The 18,581-nt window shown below is 35.3% G+C and overlaps 1 protein-coding gene across 2 annotated transcripts in view; it reads left to right on the top strand.

Moving 5' to 3' along the window:
* Positions 1-14,447, top strand: part of LOC126972149 (angiogenic factor with G patch and FHA domains 1) — a 48,843-nt gene extending 34,396 nt beyond the window's left edge. The window contains exon 10 of one of the 2 annotated variants that reach the window (XM_050818734.1): positions 13,271-14,447. In XM_050818734.1, coding sequence (XP_050674691.1) covers positions 13,271-13,438 — 168 coding nt within the window. In that variant the 3' untranslated portion in view covers positions 13,439-14,447. The remainder of the gene's footprint in view (positions 1-13,270) is intronic. The other variant, XM_050818733.1, reaches the window with a different exon arrangement.
* Positions 14,448-18,581: the final 4,134 nt, after the last annotated feature.

Genomic DNA, 18,581 nt, shown 5'->3' with positions numbered 1-18,581 from the left:
TTACTTTTAAGTGCACAGTTATATCTATTGTTTTGGAATAGTGTTGTTGAAGTCGGTTGTTTTTTTGTTAATATGGTAACATTCTTGTAGATAACCGCTTAAAAATATACGCCCCTGGGGCTCTGGAATCTGATCCTCTTTTAATCATATAAGGCCAAATTAGAAGTCTAGGGCGTGTCGACACAAGTTAATATACACAGTACAGTGTATAGTGTAGTGTGTAGGGACTGCCCTAGGCTAGTGTCGCCTCGTGAAATTGATAGTATCACACTGAATCGAGACTATAGGTTGCCCCTTGATAGTGAATTTCCCCCTTCCAATTTGCGCTCTGTAGACGTCACTTTGACGTTTGTGTGTCGTTGATATTTCGTACTATTGACCCGGATTTAACATATATAACCTTTTGTTATCCAACCTGTATATAAGCTATTATTTATATACTGTAGCGCGTGAGTCCTCTCTCACACGCGGGGTCGTTGCAGAATTAAAATAATTAAACATTATTCACTTTCACTTTCTATTAAACATATTTATTATAAATATTAAATATTAGGCGGATAAGAACTCCTTCTTACAATACCTAATCTTTGTTTTAAAACTTGCATAACATTAAATAAATTACTTTAATATTAATAGACTTTGAAATATAAAAAGCAATATAGTTTATACTATAAGAGACTTTGAAAAGAAACCCCTAGTGTATGAGTTAGACTCAAACTTGGCGGTTCTTTGCCATTTTAATCGCGGTGACTTTACAGTTTAACAGAGAATATCGTCTTTATGTTTTTTATTTGTTCCGTCATCTTTGCATTTCGCTCGTCACGTAAGAGATCCGGTTAAAATATAATAATGTAAAACCAATTTTATTTTACGCCAGTGCAATAAGGCCCAGAGTTTATATTTAATGGTATAGGATGGTGGCTGCATTCGTTGGAATAGTTTTATTTAATTGTATGTGTTAGTAGTAGCGATTTTTGCTGTGAAATTTCACAGAAATTATTAAAGTAGATGAGTATCCGATCGAATTCGTGCAGGAAGACTTACATGTGAGAATATACCAGTGGGAGGCTCCTTTGCACGGATGCCGGCTAGATTATGGGTACCACAACGGCGCCTATTTCTGTCGTGAAGCAGTAATGTGTAAGCATTATTGTGTTTCGGCTTGAAGGGCGCCGTAGCTAGTGAAATTATTGGGCAAATAAGACTTAACTCGACATACTTAAGACTTCAGATGACGAGCGCAATTAGTAGTGCTGCTCAGAATTTTTGGGTTTCAGAATGAGCAGGGCGTATCAATTACCATCAGCTGAACGTCTTGTTCGTCGCGTTCCTTAATATGATAAAAAATACCATTGCTCGGATTTAATTAAATTAGAAGTTATTTTGATTTATTATTTTTATATTTGAGAGCTGTAGCACTTCATTCCGGAGATCTATAATTGTGCCCCGCTTGTGTTCAGATATACGTCCTAACAGTTACTGCTCTTGGAGGTGTGGAAAATAAGGGAATAAGCTACCTTTTCTCAGCCGGAGTTGGAGAATGTGTTAAGGGTTTTTGTCAATCACTTATGTCAATTTTGGCTAGGTAATTTTTAGCTTGCCTTATTGCTATTTCGGTTGCCTTCAATGAATATCTAAGGAGTGTCCGTTTAGTCATAGGTAAAGTTTATCGCAAGTGTTGAAAGTTATTTTAACAATTCATTCATTCTATAGGTTCTTACAAATTAGAAAACACGAGCTCAAGATTGTCGCAATCAAAATCAATATGTAATATTCGTTAGATAAACTTAATAATATTACATATTTTATATACATCATCATCAGCCGGAAGACGTCCACTGCTGGACGAAGGCCTCCCCCGAAGATTACGATCCTGCGCTGCTCTCATCCAACGTATTCCGGCGATCTTGATCAGATCGTGGGTCCATCTTATGGGGGGCCTACCAACACTACGTCTTCCGGTATGTGGTCGCCATTCGAGGACCTTACTGCCCCAACGGCCATCTGTCCGTCGAACTATGTGCCCTGCCCACCGCCACTTCAGTTTCGCAATCATTTGGACTATGTCGGTAACTTTGGTTCTCCTACGAATCTCCTCATTTCTGATTCGCAGGCAAACTTGTCACGAAACGATCGAATTCTTATACTTAATAAGCAATTTCGACTTAATTCCCATTAGAAGCTGAACAGTCTAACTGAACTTGAAATGGTCGAATTCTAGACGAATGTAATCCAGCGCTCGATCAGGGGGACCTTACTTGATTCCATCCATGTAGACTGCAGATGTAATCCAAATAATGATATGACTTTCATCGTTCCTTGATTATGTGCGCGTGATTCCATCCGCGGTTGGAGAGCGTATTCGAGAGTAAAGTAGTCGCGCAAGAACCATGATCATAAATACTACTGAAAGGATTGAAAGATAAATTCAAATTCAAATATTTTTATTCAAAATAATTTGTGACATCACTTATTGAAAGTCAAAAACTACCACCCATTCCAAAAAGAATGCCTCAGACCTGAGAAGAATGGGCGCAACAAACTCAGCGGGCTTTTTTTTTTCATCGAATAAATATGTTTACAAAGTAATATTGTACAATAAAACTTATTATTTAATAGCCTGAGGGCGGTCACTCCATTCCCAATCTATGGCATCATTAAGAAAGTAATTTATGTTATTGTAACTTTTACCACACAAACTTTTTTTAATAATTCTTTTGGATATAGTATTACTTTTGTTTTGAACATTTTCTGGGATCCTGTTGTAAAATCATATACATCGCCCCACAAAAGACTTACTAACTCGAAGTAGTAGGCATTATAAGTTTACGTCTGTTCCTGTTAACATTATTGTTATGACAGTTTCTAGCAAATTCATTTATGTGCCTATATCACAAGATCAATACAATTTATGTGGCAAAACAACGTTTGCCGGGTCAGCTAGTAGGACATAATACAATGGAAATAACTAAACTAGTGGCGCCGTATCAATGTCAGTTAACTGTCTTTCTTTTTAAATAATTTCCCCAATCCTTTGAATACGTATTTATGCATGATCTATATAAACGCTTTTTACCTTATTTAACTAACTGATTGTCAAACCAGTTTCCATTTATTTCTATACCCACTTACCCTGAAACTATCCTTGTAGAAACATCATCAGAAATCATTACTAACGATTCGGAAGCAAATTGCGCTCTGGCTGTCGTCATTGACTTCAAAAAACAACGATTCCAGGAAAACATATCAGTGCTTCAATATTTTAAATATCACATCGCCGACGGACGCCGCCGACGCAACGAGCGACGCATAGCTGGATCGGTTTTCGGAATCATTACGTAGGCGAACCCGTAAAGGACAATACTCACCGGTAACTCACTTAGTCACGTCGAAATTCCTTAGAGTCGGCCACGGGTACGCAATTTGTAGTAATTATATTTCTGTATCTGGCGATTTATGAAATTGTCCCAATTTATTGCGGACAGATAAATGTTGCGGTTGCGAAATGTCTCTACATTCTGTGCAATGAAATAACCTATTCCGACTATCGGGTTATGATGGAGATTTATTTGTAATTGAGAAGTAGTTTGATATTTTCGATTTATTTTAACTACTTTTATTTAGAAAGATCAAGTAAAACTCATTCGGGCAAGCAAATAATATAGGTGTTAGTTTCATAGAATAATTTTAAGAGTCGCAGTCGATAGCGCCAACGCGCTAAAAGAGAAAACTTCGCCTGTTGTCCTTCGCCGCCAAACAGTAAATCCTCTCCTCTATGATTTGAGCCCGAAGACTTATTTACAAGTTTTCATCCCACGCAGTAAATTTCCACATCTGAAACTACATACAATTTCCAAACAAAAACAAAATAGATTTTAATTATATAATAACTATAGAGGTTGACACAAAGGATGTATAATACTCTATAAATTACTAAATTAAGACGGTATCTAGACGCATCTCTTGTATGCAGTCAGTGAAACGGTCTGGGTGCGCCAGTTATCTAAACTGCATCGTACCATCATAATATATGCGCCTGCGCACCAATCAGCTGTTGAAAATATTACTCATATGTCGACAATCGTGACTCGCATGTCTCCTGCCATAGTTGGCAAGTTCTAGTGAACAAAAATTTTCATTATTATAACACTAGAAATAAGTGATTGCTTGTAAATAATTCTAGTAGGCTTTATAAGATACATACTTTAAGCTTTAAGGGTAAAGGTATACACAAATATACACGTGTATAATGAAGTCCCTCTGTTCAGGCATTATCTATAAATAAATTTAAATGTTTTATTAATAAATGGCTCTGTGGTAAATCCTACTACTCCACAGCTTGGCTGGATAGCTGGTCTATGCGTCAACTCGTGAACAGGTGTTGCTTGTGGTGCTTGGTCGACCAGCTATAGTTAGTCTAAATGATCGGACAGCCTGGGACTAGATTGTGATTATTTTATAGCGACTGTACAATATTGTACATTTTTATTGAAAAGAGCGCAAAAAAAAGAATGCTGGGAGAGTTTCTTGCGCCGCTTCTTCTCTCTCAGTGCGCCATTTGTTTCCGAAGCGGTAGTAGTATCTAGTAGTATAAGAAATGACATCAAAAAGAATTCTAAAGGAATCAATTTTGAGAAAATAAATGGCTTTTATGCCTTTTTAGTAAGTAATTGTGTTAATTGGATGCGATTACTAATTATGACAGTAATCACAATCATCATGTTCTCAAGGCATTCTTACACAAACATTAAATCTCTAAAGGTTCATGCATCCAATTTAGGATAATTTATATTTATACAGTTTTTATTATATTTTGTTATCTTTATTACTTTTTACGAAATATTTTATATTTAAAACGCATTTAACTTTGACCACGATTCATATATTGGATCATTTACATTTCTTTTTATATTACAGACACTGTAAAGTTGATTGATTGAAAAGAGTGCCCGTTGAGTTTCTTGTATGTTCTTCTCACGAGCTCTACTTTTTCCGAGCATGTGTTAGTTTCAGTAATTTAAAAAATATATTTATAGTGACGATTCAAAAGCGCTTAGTTTAAGCCTAGTTGAATAAAGTTTATTTGACTTTGACTTTTGACTTTGAGAGTTGAACAAGACATACCAAGATTTACGATCAATGCTTCACTCGGACGGTTACCTCAGTTGGTATGAGCGCTCAGCTGTTGCTATCAAACTACGTATAAACGCTTTAAATATAATATTAATATATAATATAACTAGTGGACCCAACAGACGTTGTCCTGTACACACGTCTTAAATCTGAAAAATCGGTCCAGCTGTTATGAGGAATTCACTAACATACACATGAGCAGGAGAATTATATTATATGGACGGAATTGAGAATCTAAACCAATCTCAAATTCACTGAAACAAACAAAAAAATCATCAAAATCGGTCCAGCCGTTTAGGAGGTAGTTTGATTGTGAATCTAAACCATTCTCGAATCCACCTGAAGTCACACGCCAATCTCAAATTCACTGGAACACACAAAAATATCATAAAATCGGTCTAGCCGTTTAGGAGGTAGTTCAATTGTAAATCTAAACCATCCTCGAATCCCCTTGAACTCACACAAAAAATTTCATCAAAATCGGTCCAGCCGTCTAGGAGGAGTTCAGTGACAAACACACGCACACAAGAAATATAGATATTGACATACTTTTACACAAATTATCTTACCCCAAATTAGGCATAGCCTGTGCTATGGGTTGCAAGACAACGATATATTTAATACAATATTCTTATTTAAACATACAGAAATACATATAAACATCCATGACTCAGAAACTAACATCCATATTCATCGATATAAAGGTTTGCACCTACCGGGATTCGAACCTGGGACCTTTGTTGAATAACATACGAACTTGAATGTCATAGCTTTTTGTATCGAAGACAAAAAATAATCTTATGGGCTTTTGCTTAGATTTTAATAAAAGTATTTCATAAAATGCCGCCTCCATAACAGCGTGTTTTATATTCAATGTCCACTCAACACTTTCGTATACTCATCAAGTTTTATTTCGTCCTTAAAAAATTGGCCAGACTTAAACATTTTACATAAAGAAGCCTTAAAATCGAGGGCCTATTATAAAGTAATAAAGGCGGGAGTCGTAATTAAAGGAACTTGTCTCATCCGAACCCAAATTTACGTACGAGATGGACGTGTACGGCGAGCTTATTTTAATTTGTAATTAAAATTCTAACACGGCATGTTTAGTAGCCGACCGTCATATATTTCAAGAGATTTTTAATTTTTTTTACATTAAGCGATAAAGCCATTTTGTATCATTAAGTATACTGCTTTTACTCGAATCAATGAAAATATCTTAGAAATTTATACGTAAAACAGGCTAAGTTTGTTACTTTAGTGTGCGTGACAAGCTACGTCTTAACGTCTTACGTCTGTCGGTCGTCTTATCTGTCAAAATAGAGGTTAACTGTCAGCCTTAATTTTTTTAGACGTCCTCACAGCTATCACAGTCTCTAGACTAGACTAGAATATATTAAAGAAGACACTTGTATTTTCTTTCGAGTTCTCTCTTTAGAAGGTCGCGGAATAGGAAAAATGGCAATAGTTCCATTGAATCCCAGAAGACTTTGCGAGGTAATCACTAAAAAACTATTTGCCATATCACCGCTCCTTGACACACTATAAGAGCAAGGCAAGACTTGAAGCCTGGGCCCACATTCTGGCGCACTACAAAGCGCAGGGTTGGCCACATATGGTGTATTGCTCTAAATCTCTGTTCTGGGGCACCAAACTATCAGCTTGAACCATTTGACCGCGTGAAACACAGAGCTGCTCGAATAGTCAAGGATCCAGTTCTCTGTGAACGGCTAGATCACTTGGCGTAGAGACGCTTCATTTAATGACTTCTACCACATTTATCATTACAAATACAAATAAATACAAATATTTTATTTTGTCTCAAAAGAAAAAAGTTTTATACAAAAAAGCCATGTACATACTACTACATACTCATAATACCTACTACACAACATTATACATCACAACCTTTAGATACAAACATTAAGAAGAAGCCTATATACTTATATTTGGTAAGTGCATCTAGACAAGTAGGTACGAAGTTTTTATTGCTAGGACTTCTTAAAGAACCTAGGCACATACAGACAGTAGGTTTTATGTGAAGCAGACATAAAAGCTGGTGCCTTCCCAGAAAATTAATATTTTGCTGGAGTGGTAGGTATGTAGTCTACATTATGACAACAATCTAGTACATGGCTGAGCTCTAACTCCTAACTAAGTTTCCCTGTGTTTAGGATATTAGTACTCCCCGTGTATCGGTCTGTTATTTATCTCGGAGAGTAATCAGCTGTTTGGCATGATTCCTGCCGACAAATTCCACGCTCGCACGACACGCCACAAACATAGATGTCATTCTCACCATCTGTATGTGTAGCGTCTCTCTATAGTGCGGTTTTTAAGGAACTTTCTTCCACAAAGAAAATAAATGAAAAAACCGCGTTAATTTTCCTAAAAGATCGCCAACGCTTCTGTAAAGTCTTAGGAGAATCTGAGGCATAATGTCCTGAATTAAAAATCAATTTTCGAATAAAAATCAAAAACCAAATCAAATCAAAGTATTTTTATTGCAGGTCAGCTTAATACAAAATGGTGCTAGGTACATTAGATAGGTAGACAATAGAAGACACTATGCAAGAGCACAGCAATGTTTTGTATAAAACTAGTTGACCCGACATACGTTCTGCTCATAATAAAAAAAACTCTTGCGGGTGGAATTTCGTAATATCCGCCGGTCTATAAGTCTCTACGCCTTATGTTTCCAGAGATACCGTGATGAGTATAGTATGAGAGAAATAGGTGGAAATCTTTTATACATATAGATAAATAAGTTTTAAACAACATAATATAAAGAAGTAACATAATGATATTAAACTTGTCTGGTGTTACACGTAAATCATTTAACATCAGTTGACCGTACGAGTCCGTCTAGTGTCGTTTGTTTGGACGACCTATAAAATATTTTGAGTATAAATCTATTCTGATTTTACAATTTCTACATTTTGGCAGAAAAGTATAGCAAAGCCGTTTTAGGTAAATACGTAGTTCTGTAACTTGACATAGCATATAATTCCATGATTAATGGTTTGTGTGACATGAAATGGTCAAGCCATCAGGGCCTTCGGGGCGGAAGCTATAATGGAGGGAGCACCCTGCTTTTTTAGCTGGTCGACACCTACTAAAATACGACCTACAAAAAATTCTTGGCTGGCAATGGTCTTGTAACACCTCTTGTATTGTAATCACTTCTTGTGGTGACTTAAAATAGTTCACTTGTTTTGTACTTAACTAAACGGAAAAAACTTAATCTTAATTAAACGAACTCTTAGGCTGATATCTATAAAGCGTACTTAAACTTTGCTAAGACTTTACTTACGTTAAACTTAGCTGTGATAAAACGCGAACTTGAATTTTGCATTGGGCAGTCTTAGCATAATTTCAGCTCTAAAACTATTATAAATACGATATCAAAGATAATGCTAAGCATGCACTCAGCTACGTTTTACGTAAGTAAAGTCTGAGCGTAGTCTTAATACGCTGTATAGATCTCAGTCTTACAGAAAGGTGCCGTACTATAAATAAATTCTAATATTTAATTTTCGTTGTAATAGCGGCCATAGTATTAAGTCTTCTGTGAAAAATTTCAGCTTTCTAACTATTGCGATAGGTATACAGGCTGCTGACAGACAGACAGATGGACCTTAGTAACAGAGTTCGCATCACGTCTCGGAAAAGAAACCCTAAAAAGGAGCCTCTGTATCGGTGCTGACAAGTGTACAGATTTATTTAAAGAGCTAGGAGCATTAAAAATATGCATTGTTGGTTAGGTAAGCTTGGCAAATAGATGTGTATCGTGAATCACGAAGTGGCATTGAGCGAGCTCTGTAAGGAGTTGTTTTGATCTATGGCGTTGACCCCGCGGATACCAGACCGGTATGGGACAGGAAATCTGCACTTCCGTTCGTCTATCTGTACGCTGCAGACCAGCGCTAGACAATTAACTACGCCTATTATCAGCTCTACTTATCATTCTTGGAACTGCCTACTTGGTTCGGGTTCCTTGTGTATTATTAATTCATTTATCATTAAGGCGCAGCTTTGGAATACAAATGGGTTAGAGAAATGCATTAGATATATTTTTCTCTGCACGGAGAGTTGGCTCACCGTACGTAGTGGTGTATATTTATATAAGATAATATTATGTCAATTAAATCCTTATTATTTTAAAATAATTATGGTATTATTATTCAATTTAACTTATTACTGAGCTATATGAAAACCGGCGATTCATATATATTAAATCACAATTAAAATATGGTGATGGGAGATTATTATTTCAATCCGTTTCCGTTTTGGTGATATCGTATTTATAAACACATGCGAATAATTTACTTACTTACAGCTATTGTGATCAATTACATAATATAATGAAGTATATATATGTAAATATGAATTTGGTGTTTTGTATGGGATATAAGCAACTCGCAATGAATTCTACGCCTGCTTTGGAATGAGATTTTTTAACTTTTTTATGGTTACTGTGTTATATAAGCTCAGGGCAACCTGTACATGCTAAGAACTAAGTAAAGGTACCCATGTCGTATCGTCCCGAAAAATCTGAGTTGCATGCGGGCAAATCGATACTGATACTGGGGTGCGCCAGACCCGAGATGACAGCAATACTGCACATGTGACCGGACATATAGAGTGCCAGAAAGTGCTTCTTTCGAAGCTAATTTGGCTTTGCCCTCCATATGACCGCGGGATGGGAGACCTCGAGATTTCCAGACCCAGTAATCCGACACTAGGCGAGGCTGTAGGGGAGGTGTTGGCCACACGAGATTACTGAAAGAAGCCTTATGAACCCTGTAGTAATTTGCGATTCTGAATTGAGTTGTAATGAAATTGTAAAGTTTTTGAAGGGATTGATAAATGGCAACGAAAAGTGCATCACGTACGACAACAAAAACTACGTTTAAAAAAACCGACTTAAGTCCAAAAAAAACGACAGAAAAGTATCAAAAAACTAAAAATTTAATTTATTACAACTGTTTTGCAAACCCTTATACCTTCAATATTAATAAAAAAGAGAGAAAAGGAGGACCTTTTTGAAGTGGGTTAAAAACGAAATACTAACCCCGTCAAAGGTCGGTCAGATTTCCGTCTGTTTTGGTCTCTTTAGAGTTCTTTGCCAAAACTACTAGAAGCATTTTCAGAAGTCCCGAAATTTCAACAGCAACGGGATAAAATTAGATAAACATTGAAATTAAAATCTTTAACATAAAATAATAATAATTAAAATCTTTGACATAAAATGTAAAGAAATTTTTCTTCATTCTCTTATACAATTTAGCTCTAGTAATCGTTATTACCTCTTGATAAAGTTTGCTGAAGAGTAAAGGAAAACCTCTCTTAATGTTTACCGGAATAATCTGTCCCTCACTTTCCTTCTCGAACCTGTTCTGACCACATCAGAAAGGAAAGACCTCTGCTTGGATACCACTCCGTAATATCTTTAGACCAATTTAGATTTCCTACAACTACTTCCGATACTTCTGATAATCATGATAGTTTTACGATTTAATGATTAAACTAGCTGACCCAGCAAACGTTGTATTGCTATATAAATTAAAAAAAAATTTTTTGGGGTGTAAAAAGTAGATGCAACCGATTCTCAGACCTACCAAATTTATCGTTCTACAATTATTGTATTATTTGTATAAGATCCATTCTCATCTTGCAACCCTATAGCGGATTTGTGGATGGAACAGAATAATATAAAAATCGCGATACAATAATAGGGGTTCATCGTAGAGGGTTGAAAATTTAGAGCTGTTTGTAATTTTTAATGCTGTATCATAAAAAAATAAAAACAAAAAATTATGTCCAAAAAAATTAACAACCACCCTTTCATTTAGGGGGATGAAAAATAGATAGTAGCCGATTCTCAGACCTACTGAATATGCATATAAAATTTTGGTAAAATCAGTAAAGCCGTTTCGGAGGAGTAAGGTAACTAACATTGTGACACGAGAATTTTATATATAAGATAACGACAAAACAAAGGTTATAGTTAAACAAATAAATCAAAAACATAAACCTTTTGTTTCGTCAGAGGGTCTTAAGACTAGGAGAGCAAATTTGAATTTTTCAAAAATATATTTCATTTTTGTTATGTCATAAAATTTTGGAAAAACCTTTTCAAACAAACACTACTTAGAACCTCGTGGAAAATATATTATACTTCGTGTAGCGTTGTTATTTCGGGCAAATCTACTGGGATAGCCTGGATAGGTACAAGAAAAAGCCAAATCAGACTCATATTGTCCGTTGCATGCCATCCCGCAGAGCTCATAACTGAAGGTCTTTTTCATCGCTATATAGGCTTCAAACGGATGCTCCACAGTTGGCACCCGTGCTTAACGACTTTCCGAAACGCATAGGTCCCAGACTCATAGAGTGCAGCAGTTTTCTATCCCCTTCCCAAAAACAATATGACTAGTCCAGTCATTTAAGCTTAAATTAGGCAAGAATCTCGGAATTCGAGATACCCAGCTGTTAGTCTGTAAATACTTGTATATTGACTCCCTAAAAGTTGTCTCAAAACCTACATATGGTAGGGTGTAAGCAACTATTAAATTTCACGGTCAAAGGTCACAAAAATCGGTTTTTCGCGCTTTTTTTGGAAATATCTCATTTCCTATTGGTTTTTTTGCTCTTTGTATTTATTATCAATATTGTAGAATACAAAATTCTCTACAAATTTTGTTTCAAAAAATTTTTGTACGGTCAACCGTTTTCGAGATAGAGGGCGGAGAGCGCGCGGTCACAGCATCACTTCAGGTCAACCGGTGCCTCCGGTCGAAAACGCGCCATATATAGTTGATGAACTATCGATAAATCAATGATTATAAATATTTGTCAATTTTTATTAACTATTATATTTTATCATTTTTTTCCTAACCTATTCCCCTTTTTGTTCAGTATTAACATATTTAACAACTATAATTAATTGTAGTTTTGTACATTGAGTACATTATAAACCCAATGCCTATTGGCTCGCGAAACATTTGTAAAAAGATACAAAAGGACTGGTATACTTACAGAAGAATTTAAAGAAAATCTGAATAAACAAGTTTGGAAGTGGCTTCCATCAAATGCGCTTACGGGAGTTTATTGTAAGCTCATAACCAGCTGTTTCCAAGCCGTTATTGATATTGTAGGCAATACCATCGCCAATGGCTCGTTGGGTATGTTATTCCATAAAAAATAAAGATACTACTACAACATGGCCACTTATCAAAGGTTAGATGTAGTCACAGGCCATTTCACTCGGTGTCCTTTTTAACCTTTTACATAAATACACGGTTGGATTATTAATTAAGCCGTTTATCGCCCAAGTGTTTTCAAGAAGATAATTTACGATGTTTGTCTAAGGGCTGCCTGCTACGCTTACTGTTCTATAATATTTACAATATATATCTAGGAATGGAGAACTGGTTTATTTGTTCGGTTATACTGCGAAACTTGCTGAACCCTTTGAGTAATATTCATACCATAAGATGCAGCGTGTTTAGGAGAAGGGTGTTTTTAGTATAATATGGGATGTTGGTGATTACCTACACCAGCACAAACATAAATTGTAAAAAAAAACTAGTCTCGCAACTCGGTTCTTCTACCGTAAAAACTTGTGAGATCCATGTAATACCAAGTATGTTTAGTCCCAACTTAAGGGCCCTTCTGTCTTGAGCTATTACATAAGTAGCTAACCTAACAAAATGTTATAGTGACCATATTAAAATTGAAAATATTTTATCTTTTAAATAAATAGATTAACTCGGCCGTCACATTCATGAAAACACAGTGTATGTATTTTATTTTATTAATAACACAATGTATCTCACGAGTAATACATATTATTTTATACATATAATTAGATTGTTTAGTTTTTAATAAGTTCTCTATTGTCTTAAACGTTAACCGGCTTAAACATTTTTATCGGTTTCCAGTATTAATTATCCGCCAGTTCGTATTCTAAGTCAGAAAGTTATCGAGTGGCAGGCATGTTTAATAATTAAATTCCTACGGGGCAACGTTAAATTAAATTACATTAGGTTAAAACTATATTTCATTTCTGTGTTCACTAGTGTTGCGATAGATCAAACTGTGTCAAATATTTTAATGTTATTTTTGTTCTCAGATACCTCTTGTAAGCAACGAAGGTAAGTCTGGTCTGGGCGCTCCACCGGGGCCTGAATTGCCAAAGGGTAGGCTCGGGCCTGCCACGCTGAAGTTAGCAGCACGCACCAAGATGCTGCATCCACCAGCTAAGGCCTTCCAAGCCGAGCCTGAAGATGACTCCGAGTGAAACAGTCATGAATTATAGTAGTTAAAATTTAGTTAGTTTTAATATTGTTTGCAAAGTTAATAAAAACATGTATAATTTTACAATTTTTTATAATATACTAGCACTTAACTTGGTCTACTGGCTTAATGCCTAATTGTGGCTCATTTTTATAGTAGAATAAGAGTATATAATTTGAATTTGATAATAACGTTCGCGGAGTTGCAAACAATCTGTTATCATAGTTTCAACGCGATTGGAAATACGGTATGGCAGCTCTTAAGCTAAATATTATGGATACGCCTACTTTTCGCAAATAAATTGGCACATATTCCTGGGCTCAATATAACGAGTATAATTAGTAAGAGCCGATATAAGTATTATAAATGCAACTAGCAAGTCAACTCGGTCACAATACGGAAAACGAAGAGGAGCGATATGAAAGAGAGTTGTCCTGCGGTCTGTGGTCGTACCGGTTCGCTCGGATGCGTACCGGTACTTGTATTTAGGCGTCTCACGTATATGAAATCTGTTGCACGTGATTTGTGTTTTCATTCCACAACTTTTTTCTACTTAGTGTATTTTTTATTAAATTAGTACTTACCTTTTACTTTAAATATGCGTACCACCAAATTTTTGTGACAGCCTTTGCATAGTTTTAGGTAGTTAGCTGCCTAACAAAAGAGTTGACCAACCTTTTATACTATTTTATTACACACTTTATGTAAACACGTTTGAGCTCAATAACTCTTACGGCTAATCTAACCAACCGTTGTATTGAAAGGACATGGGCTGGATCCACGACATGCTGGATGTGACTTTTACTATAGAATAGAGAGAGAATAACTTCATTTGATGGCGATAAAAAAATGTGTTAATCATGTTTTATGTATCCTTAAAAAAATTGTGTTCGTCAATGTTAACTGAAACGCTTAAATGACGCTCAAATCGCATTTTTCTTCTTCTTCGTATGGAATTGTTTAATGTATAATTATTAAATGAAATCAAATTTAATTTAAAGAAAACCTTATGTAGTATAATTAACAGATATATATTCTTAAACATACATATTTGAGTCCGTTTTATTTATTAAATTACATTATTGTATCTTTGGTCCCTTAACCACCACTTTAATTATGAGTATGTATTCAATTGAAATGGTTATTTAAATAAAACACTATTAAAGGATTAAAACGCGTGTTATTTTTACTGTATTTTTACAATAGGATTTTGTGTAAAAGTTACATTTTTATTTTTATTTTAGCTAACAGGACGTTTCAAGACCTTTCCAGATCTCGTATTCAGGGGGACTGAGGAGGTCTGAAAAGGTCTTGAAACGTCGGGTTAACTAAAATAAAAATAAAAATGTAAGTTTTACGCAAAAATCTATAGTAAAAATACAGTTAAAACACACAGTTACAATTCCACGCGTTTTAATCCATTAAAAAGTGTTTTATTTAAATGTGGAACACTCGCGTTAATGAAAGAAAATACTATGAAATGGTTAATTTAGGTATATATAAATTTTAAATATTTAATTTAGGTTAGCTTGTTTATTATTTTCAAATAATGATCGTTCTTGTTTTATATCTAGCTAAAGCGAGCTAGTATGTAATATCGCTTTTACTTTTTAATTATAATTTTGATTTGTAAATAGTTAAGATGTTATAAATGTTAGTTTTAATATATTTACGTTGAAATAATCACATAGTTTTTTTTGTATACTGACAATCTGAATGTATTGTAATTAATAGTACAATTTTCCAGGGACTTTCTTTTACACATAAATGCTTGTAATGGGAAAGTAAAACAGTTACGCGATTATGCTCATTGAAGCGATTTTCCGTTTTGACTCACAAGAACATTTTCTTAGAAAATCTATTTCTCCAACCTCTACTTTCTACAATATCCATACCAGGAACACAGGATGCAACAAGTCTTTTGGCTTGAGAAATGCTCTGCCTTATTAGTCAAATTATATTTACATAAATATAACTGGTTTAGCTATAGGTATGGAATTTATTGATTGAAAAAGGCAAACGGTTTTTGTGAATCGTACTTCAATTATAATCTATAATTTTTCGTACAAAAACATGAATGTCAATGTTATTAAAAAAAAATATTTAAACACCGGTGTTTATTTGATACCATTGATGTTACAGCTTAGATCTAAAAAAAACAAAAATGCATTTAAATCGGTATATTAGTTTGGGAGCTACGTTGCAGCAAACACGTTATAGCTCTACTTTGCGTCTGGGGTTAAAATAAAAAAATAACTAATTTAAACCAAAATTAATCACGTCGATAATATATAGTTATTTGTCATGTACGTTTTAAATTTACAGTTTTCTAGATGGCGCTTATTTAAGTTATGACCAGGTTGAATTGAAAACAACATATCTTTTTATAATAACTTGGAAATTTTTAAAAGGTAAAACTATATTTAATTTTGTACTGTGTATAAGAGGAGGCAAGTGGGCAAGAGGCTCACGAGCTGGGGAGTGGTGAGGCAATCGCCGGCCGGCATTTAATGTGGGAGTATATTCTTGAAGGTCCCTAAGTCGTATCAGTTCGAGAAAACAGCAGCCGCTAGATTTTTTTTTCTCTTATGAAAATAAGGAAAGAGACGAGCAGCTTATGGTAATTGATACGCCCTGCCCATTTGCCCAGTAATTTCACTAGCTACGGCGCCCTTCAGACCGAAACACAGTAATGCTTACACTCCTTTTATATTTATTATATTACTGCTTCACGGTAGAAATAGGCGCCGTTGTGGTACCCATAATCTAGCCGGCATCCTGTTCAAAGGAGTCTCCCACAGGTGATTCCATAAAGTGGCTGTGCAAGGCGAGAAATTTCTTTCAAAACTCGCGCTTGTGGAATGCCAGATGTCAAAGTGCTGCGGGTGATACTTAGAAGTACGTAGTACGTTGAAGATGCAGAGAGATTCTCTTCCATGTGACCACGGAACTGAACGTCGCTCGATATATGGACGCCAAGTTTACTGATACGCACAAACTGTTAAAGAAATGGATGCCCCAGAGTAATTCTAGCAAAACTATGAGGTTGAGGAAAAAGTGTCTTCGCCATTTATGTGAAAACTTAAGACAATTTCTTTTCAAAGTTGATATACATTTACTTACAGTTTATGTTTATGTTAAAAAGTCATTTGTGAAATGACTTTTTATCCTTTCGGTAGTGAGATGATCCAGTTGCTGTTGAAAGTTTGAAATTTTTGGCAGTGCTTGATGTTAACCTGGCTAAAGAACTTTGAAGAGACCGTAACAAGGTCAAGGCTATATGGTGGATGCATTAGAACCTCCCTGCCAAACTCTCTTTAATAAATTTTTGCTGATTGGCTAGATAATATTTATATGGTCTAGCGTAATCGTGATGAATGGATCGGATCTCTAACGGCGGTTCCCAATAATCAGTCTTTCTCTTACTTGAGATATAAATCGTGACTATCGTTGACTTTTCTGTCCCAGTAAACTTATCGACGGTAACTCACCCTATCTTTACACGCGGTCTGTCAATGGGACGACGTATAGCTTACCGGCGATAGAAGTTTGTATGGAAAATGAAATTCACGCGTCCCAATATAAGGCGATAAGAATGACCTATACAATATACCCAATACTGGGACAGCTTAAGATTATTGACAGCTAATTACTGACAGTAGAAGGACGTAATTTATCTCTATCCATAGATAGTATATTGGGAACGGCCGTAAATCGATGGTTCTGACCGGCGCGGGCAGTTAAAACCGATAAACCTGACCGAAAATTATTGCGAGTTAACTCGAGTTTTTCCACAGTCTGAAGCACTCATATATCGACCTTTTTCATGTTCCTAGGTTTTACTCAAATGGATGAAAACTATTTTGTGGTCGATTCTCATTGTTGTCGTTGCTACTGATTTGCAGATCATAATATTATTTCCAAAATAGTGTCCTATTAATGGCGACCATAGCGAGGTGCATCTTTGACATCCAAAATTCCCAGATTGAAAACCAACTTAATATAATAAATTAAGTTGGTTTTCTTAAATTAAGTTGGTGCTCTTACAAAACAAATAAAAAAATAGCTGGAAACAAAATTTTAATGTCAAAAGCAGCCAAATATAAATAGTACATACATCCAAAGAGATTTCATTACAAGTTCATATATACTAAATATGAAAAGATTTTCCCCGACCTCAATATTTTTCAACGATTTCTCAATATTTCCATTTCTAAAAATCTACGCAGACAAAGTTATGTTTTTTATTAATAAGAATAAGAATAATTTATTTAAATTGATCTTTTTACAAATGCATTGTCATTACATTACATTAACTTTAAATATTTTACAAGCTTATATACATATAAGTATGACTAAATTATGATTGCCATTGAATCGCCACACTAGTCGGAGACTGTATCGTGGGATCAAATAAAGATATGATTAACAGTAAACTATTATCTTGGAAGTCATCATTGGCATTACTATTACAAATTTTGAAGACGCTATATACAACTGTAAAATAATAATTTAATTCAAAAACTACAAATTACAAGTTGGATGCAGAAGCTTAATTTGCAAAAAGCGGTAACTGCATTGTTGTAGTAAGTATACAAAATATAATGGTAGTGATTGGAAGTTTGCGTGTCGTTTGCCACCGTCTGGTTAGCCAAGCCAGTTACCGAGGTACAGTGGTGGGCGATTAGCCGTTCTACATAAAGTAGCCTGATTGCAACCGGACATGCATTCAGCTCATGCAAGCAGCGACATTTTACGAACGAATTACACTTTAGATCATTTATTTTAATTACTAGAAATCCAGTTTCTAAATAAATTCTTTTAGATAATGCTGCCAAGTATGGCTTGTAATTATCAGCAGTAATTTATAAAAATATTGAGCGTCTGTACACATGTCTAAAACTGTATATTCTGTATAGAGATAGAATAAATATGGATGTAGAAGTTCTATTTGCAACTGAGGTAGATAATCTGCAGACGGTAAGCCCAAAGTAATCTTATCGTCCGACTTAACGCCCACTAATGGCTCAGCTCATCTCAAGTGACGACCGGCGACTATAGACATCTGCAGTACCTAAGATGCGTTGAAGTCCTTTGAAGTGAGAGTATGCCCTAAGTTAGTTCAAAACCACCAAGGACCAAGAGAA

The sequence above is a fragment of the Leptidea sinapis genome, chromosome 25 (genome assembly GCF_905404315.1).
Source record: "Leptidea sinapis chromosome 25, ilLepSina1.1, whole genome shotgun sequence".
Lineage (NCBI taxonomy): Eukaryota > Metazoa > Arthropoda > Insecta > Lepidoptera > Pieridae > Leptidea > Leptidea sinapis.
Note: the sequence above shows the minus strand (reverse complement) of the source record. Positions and strands in the feature narration are given on the sequence as shown.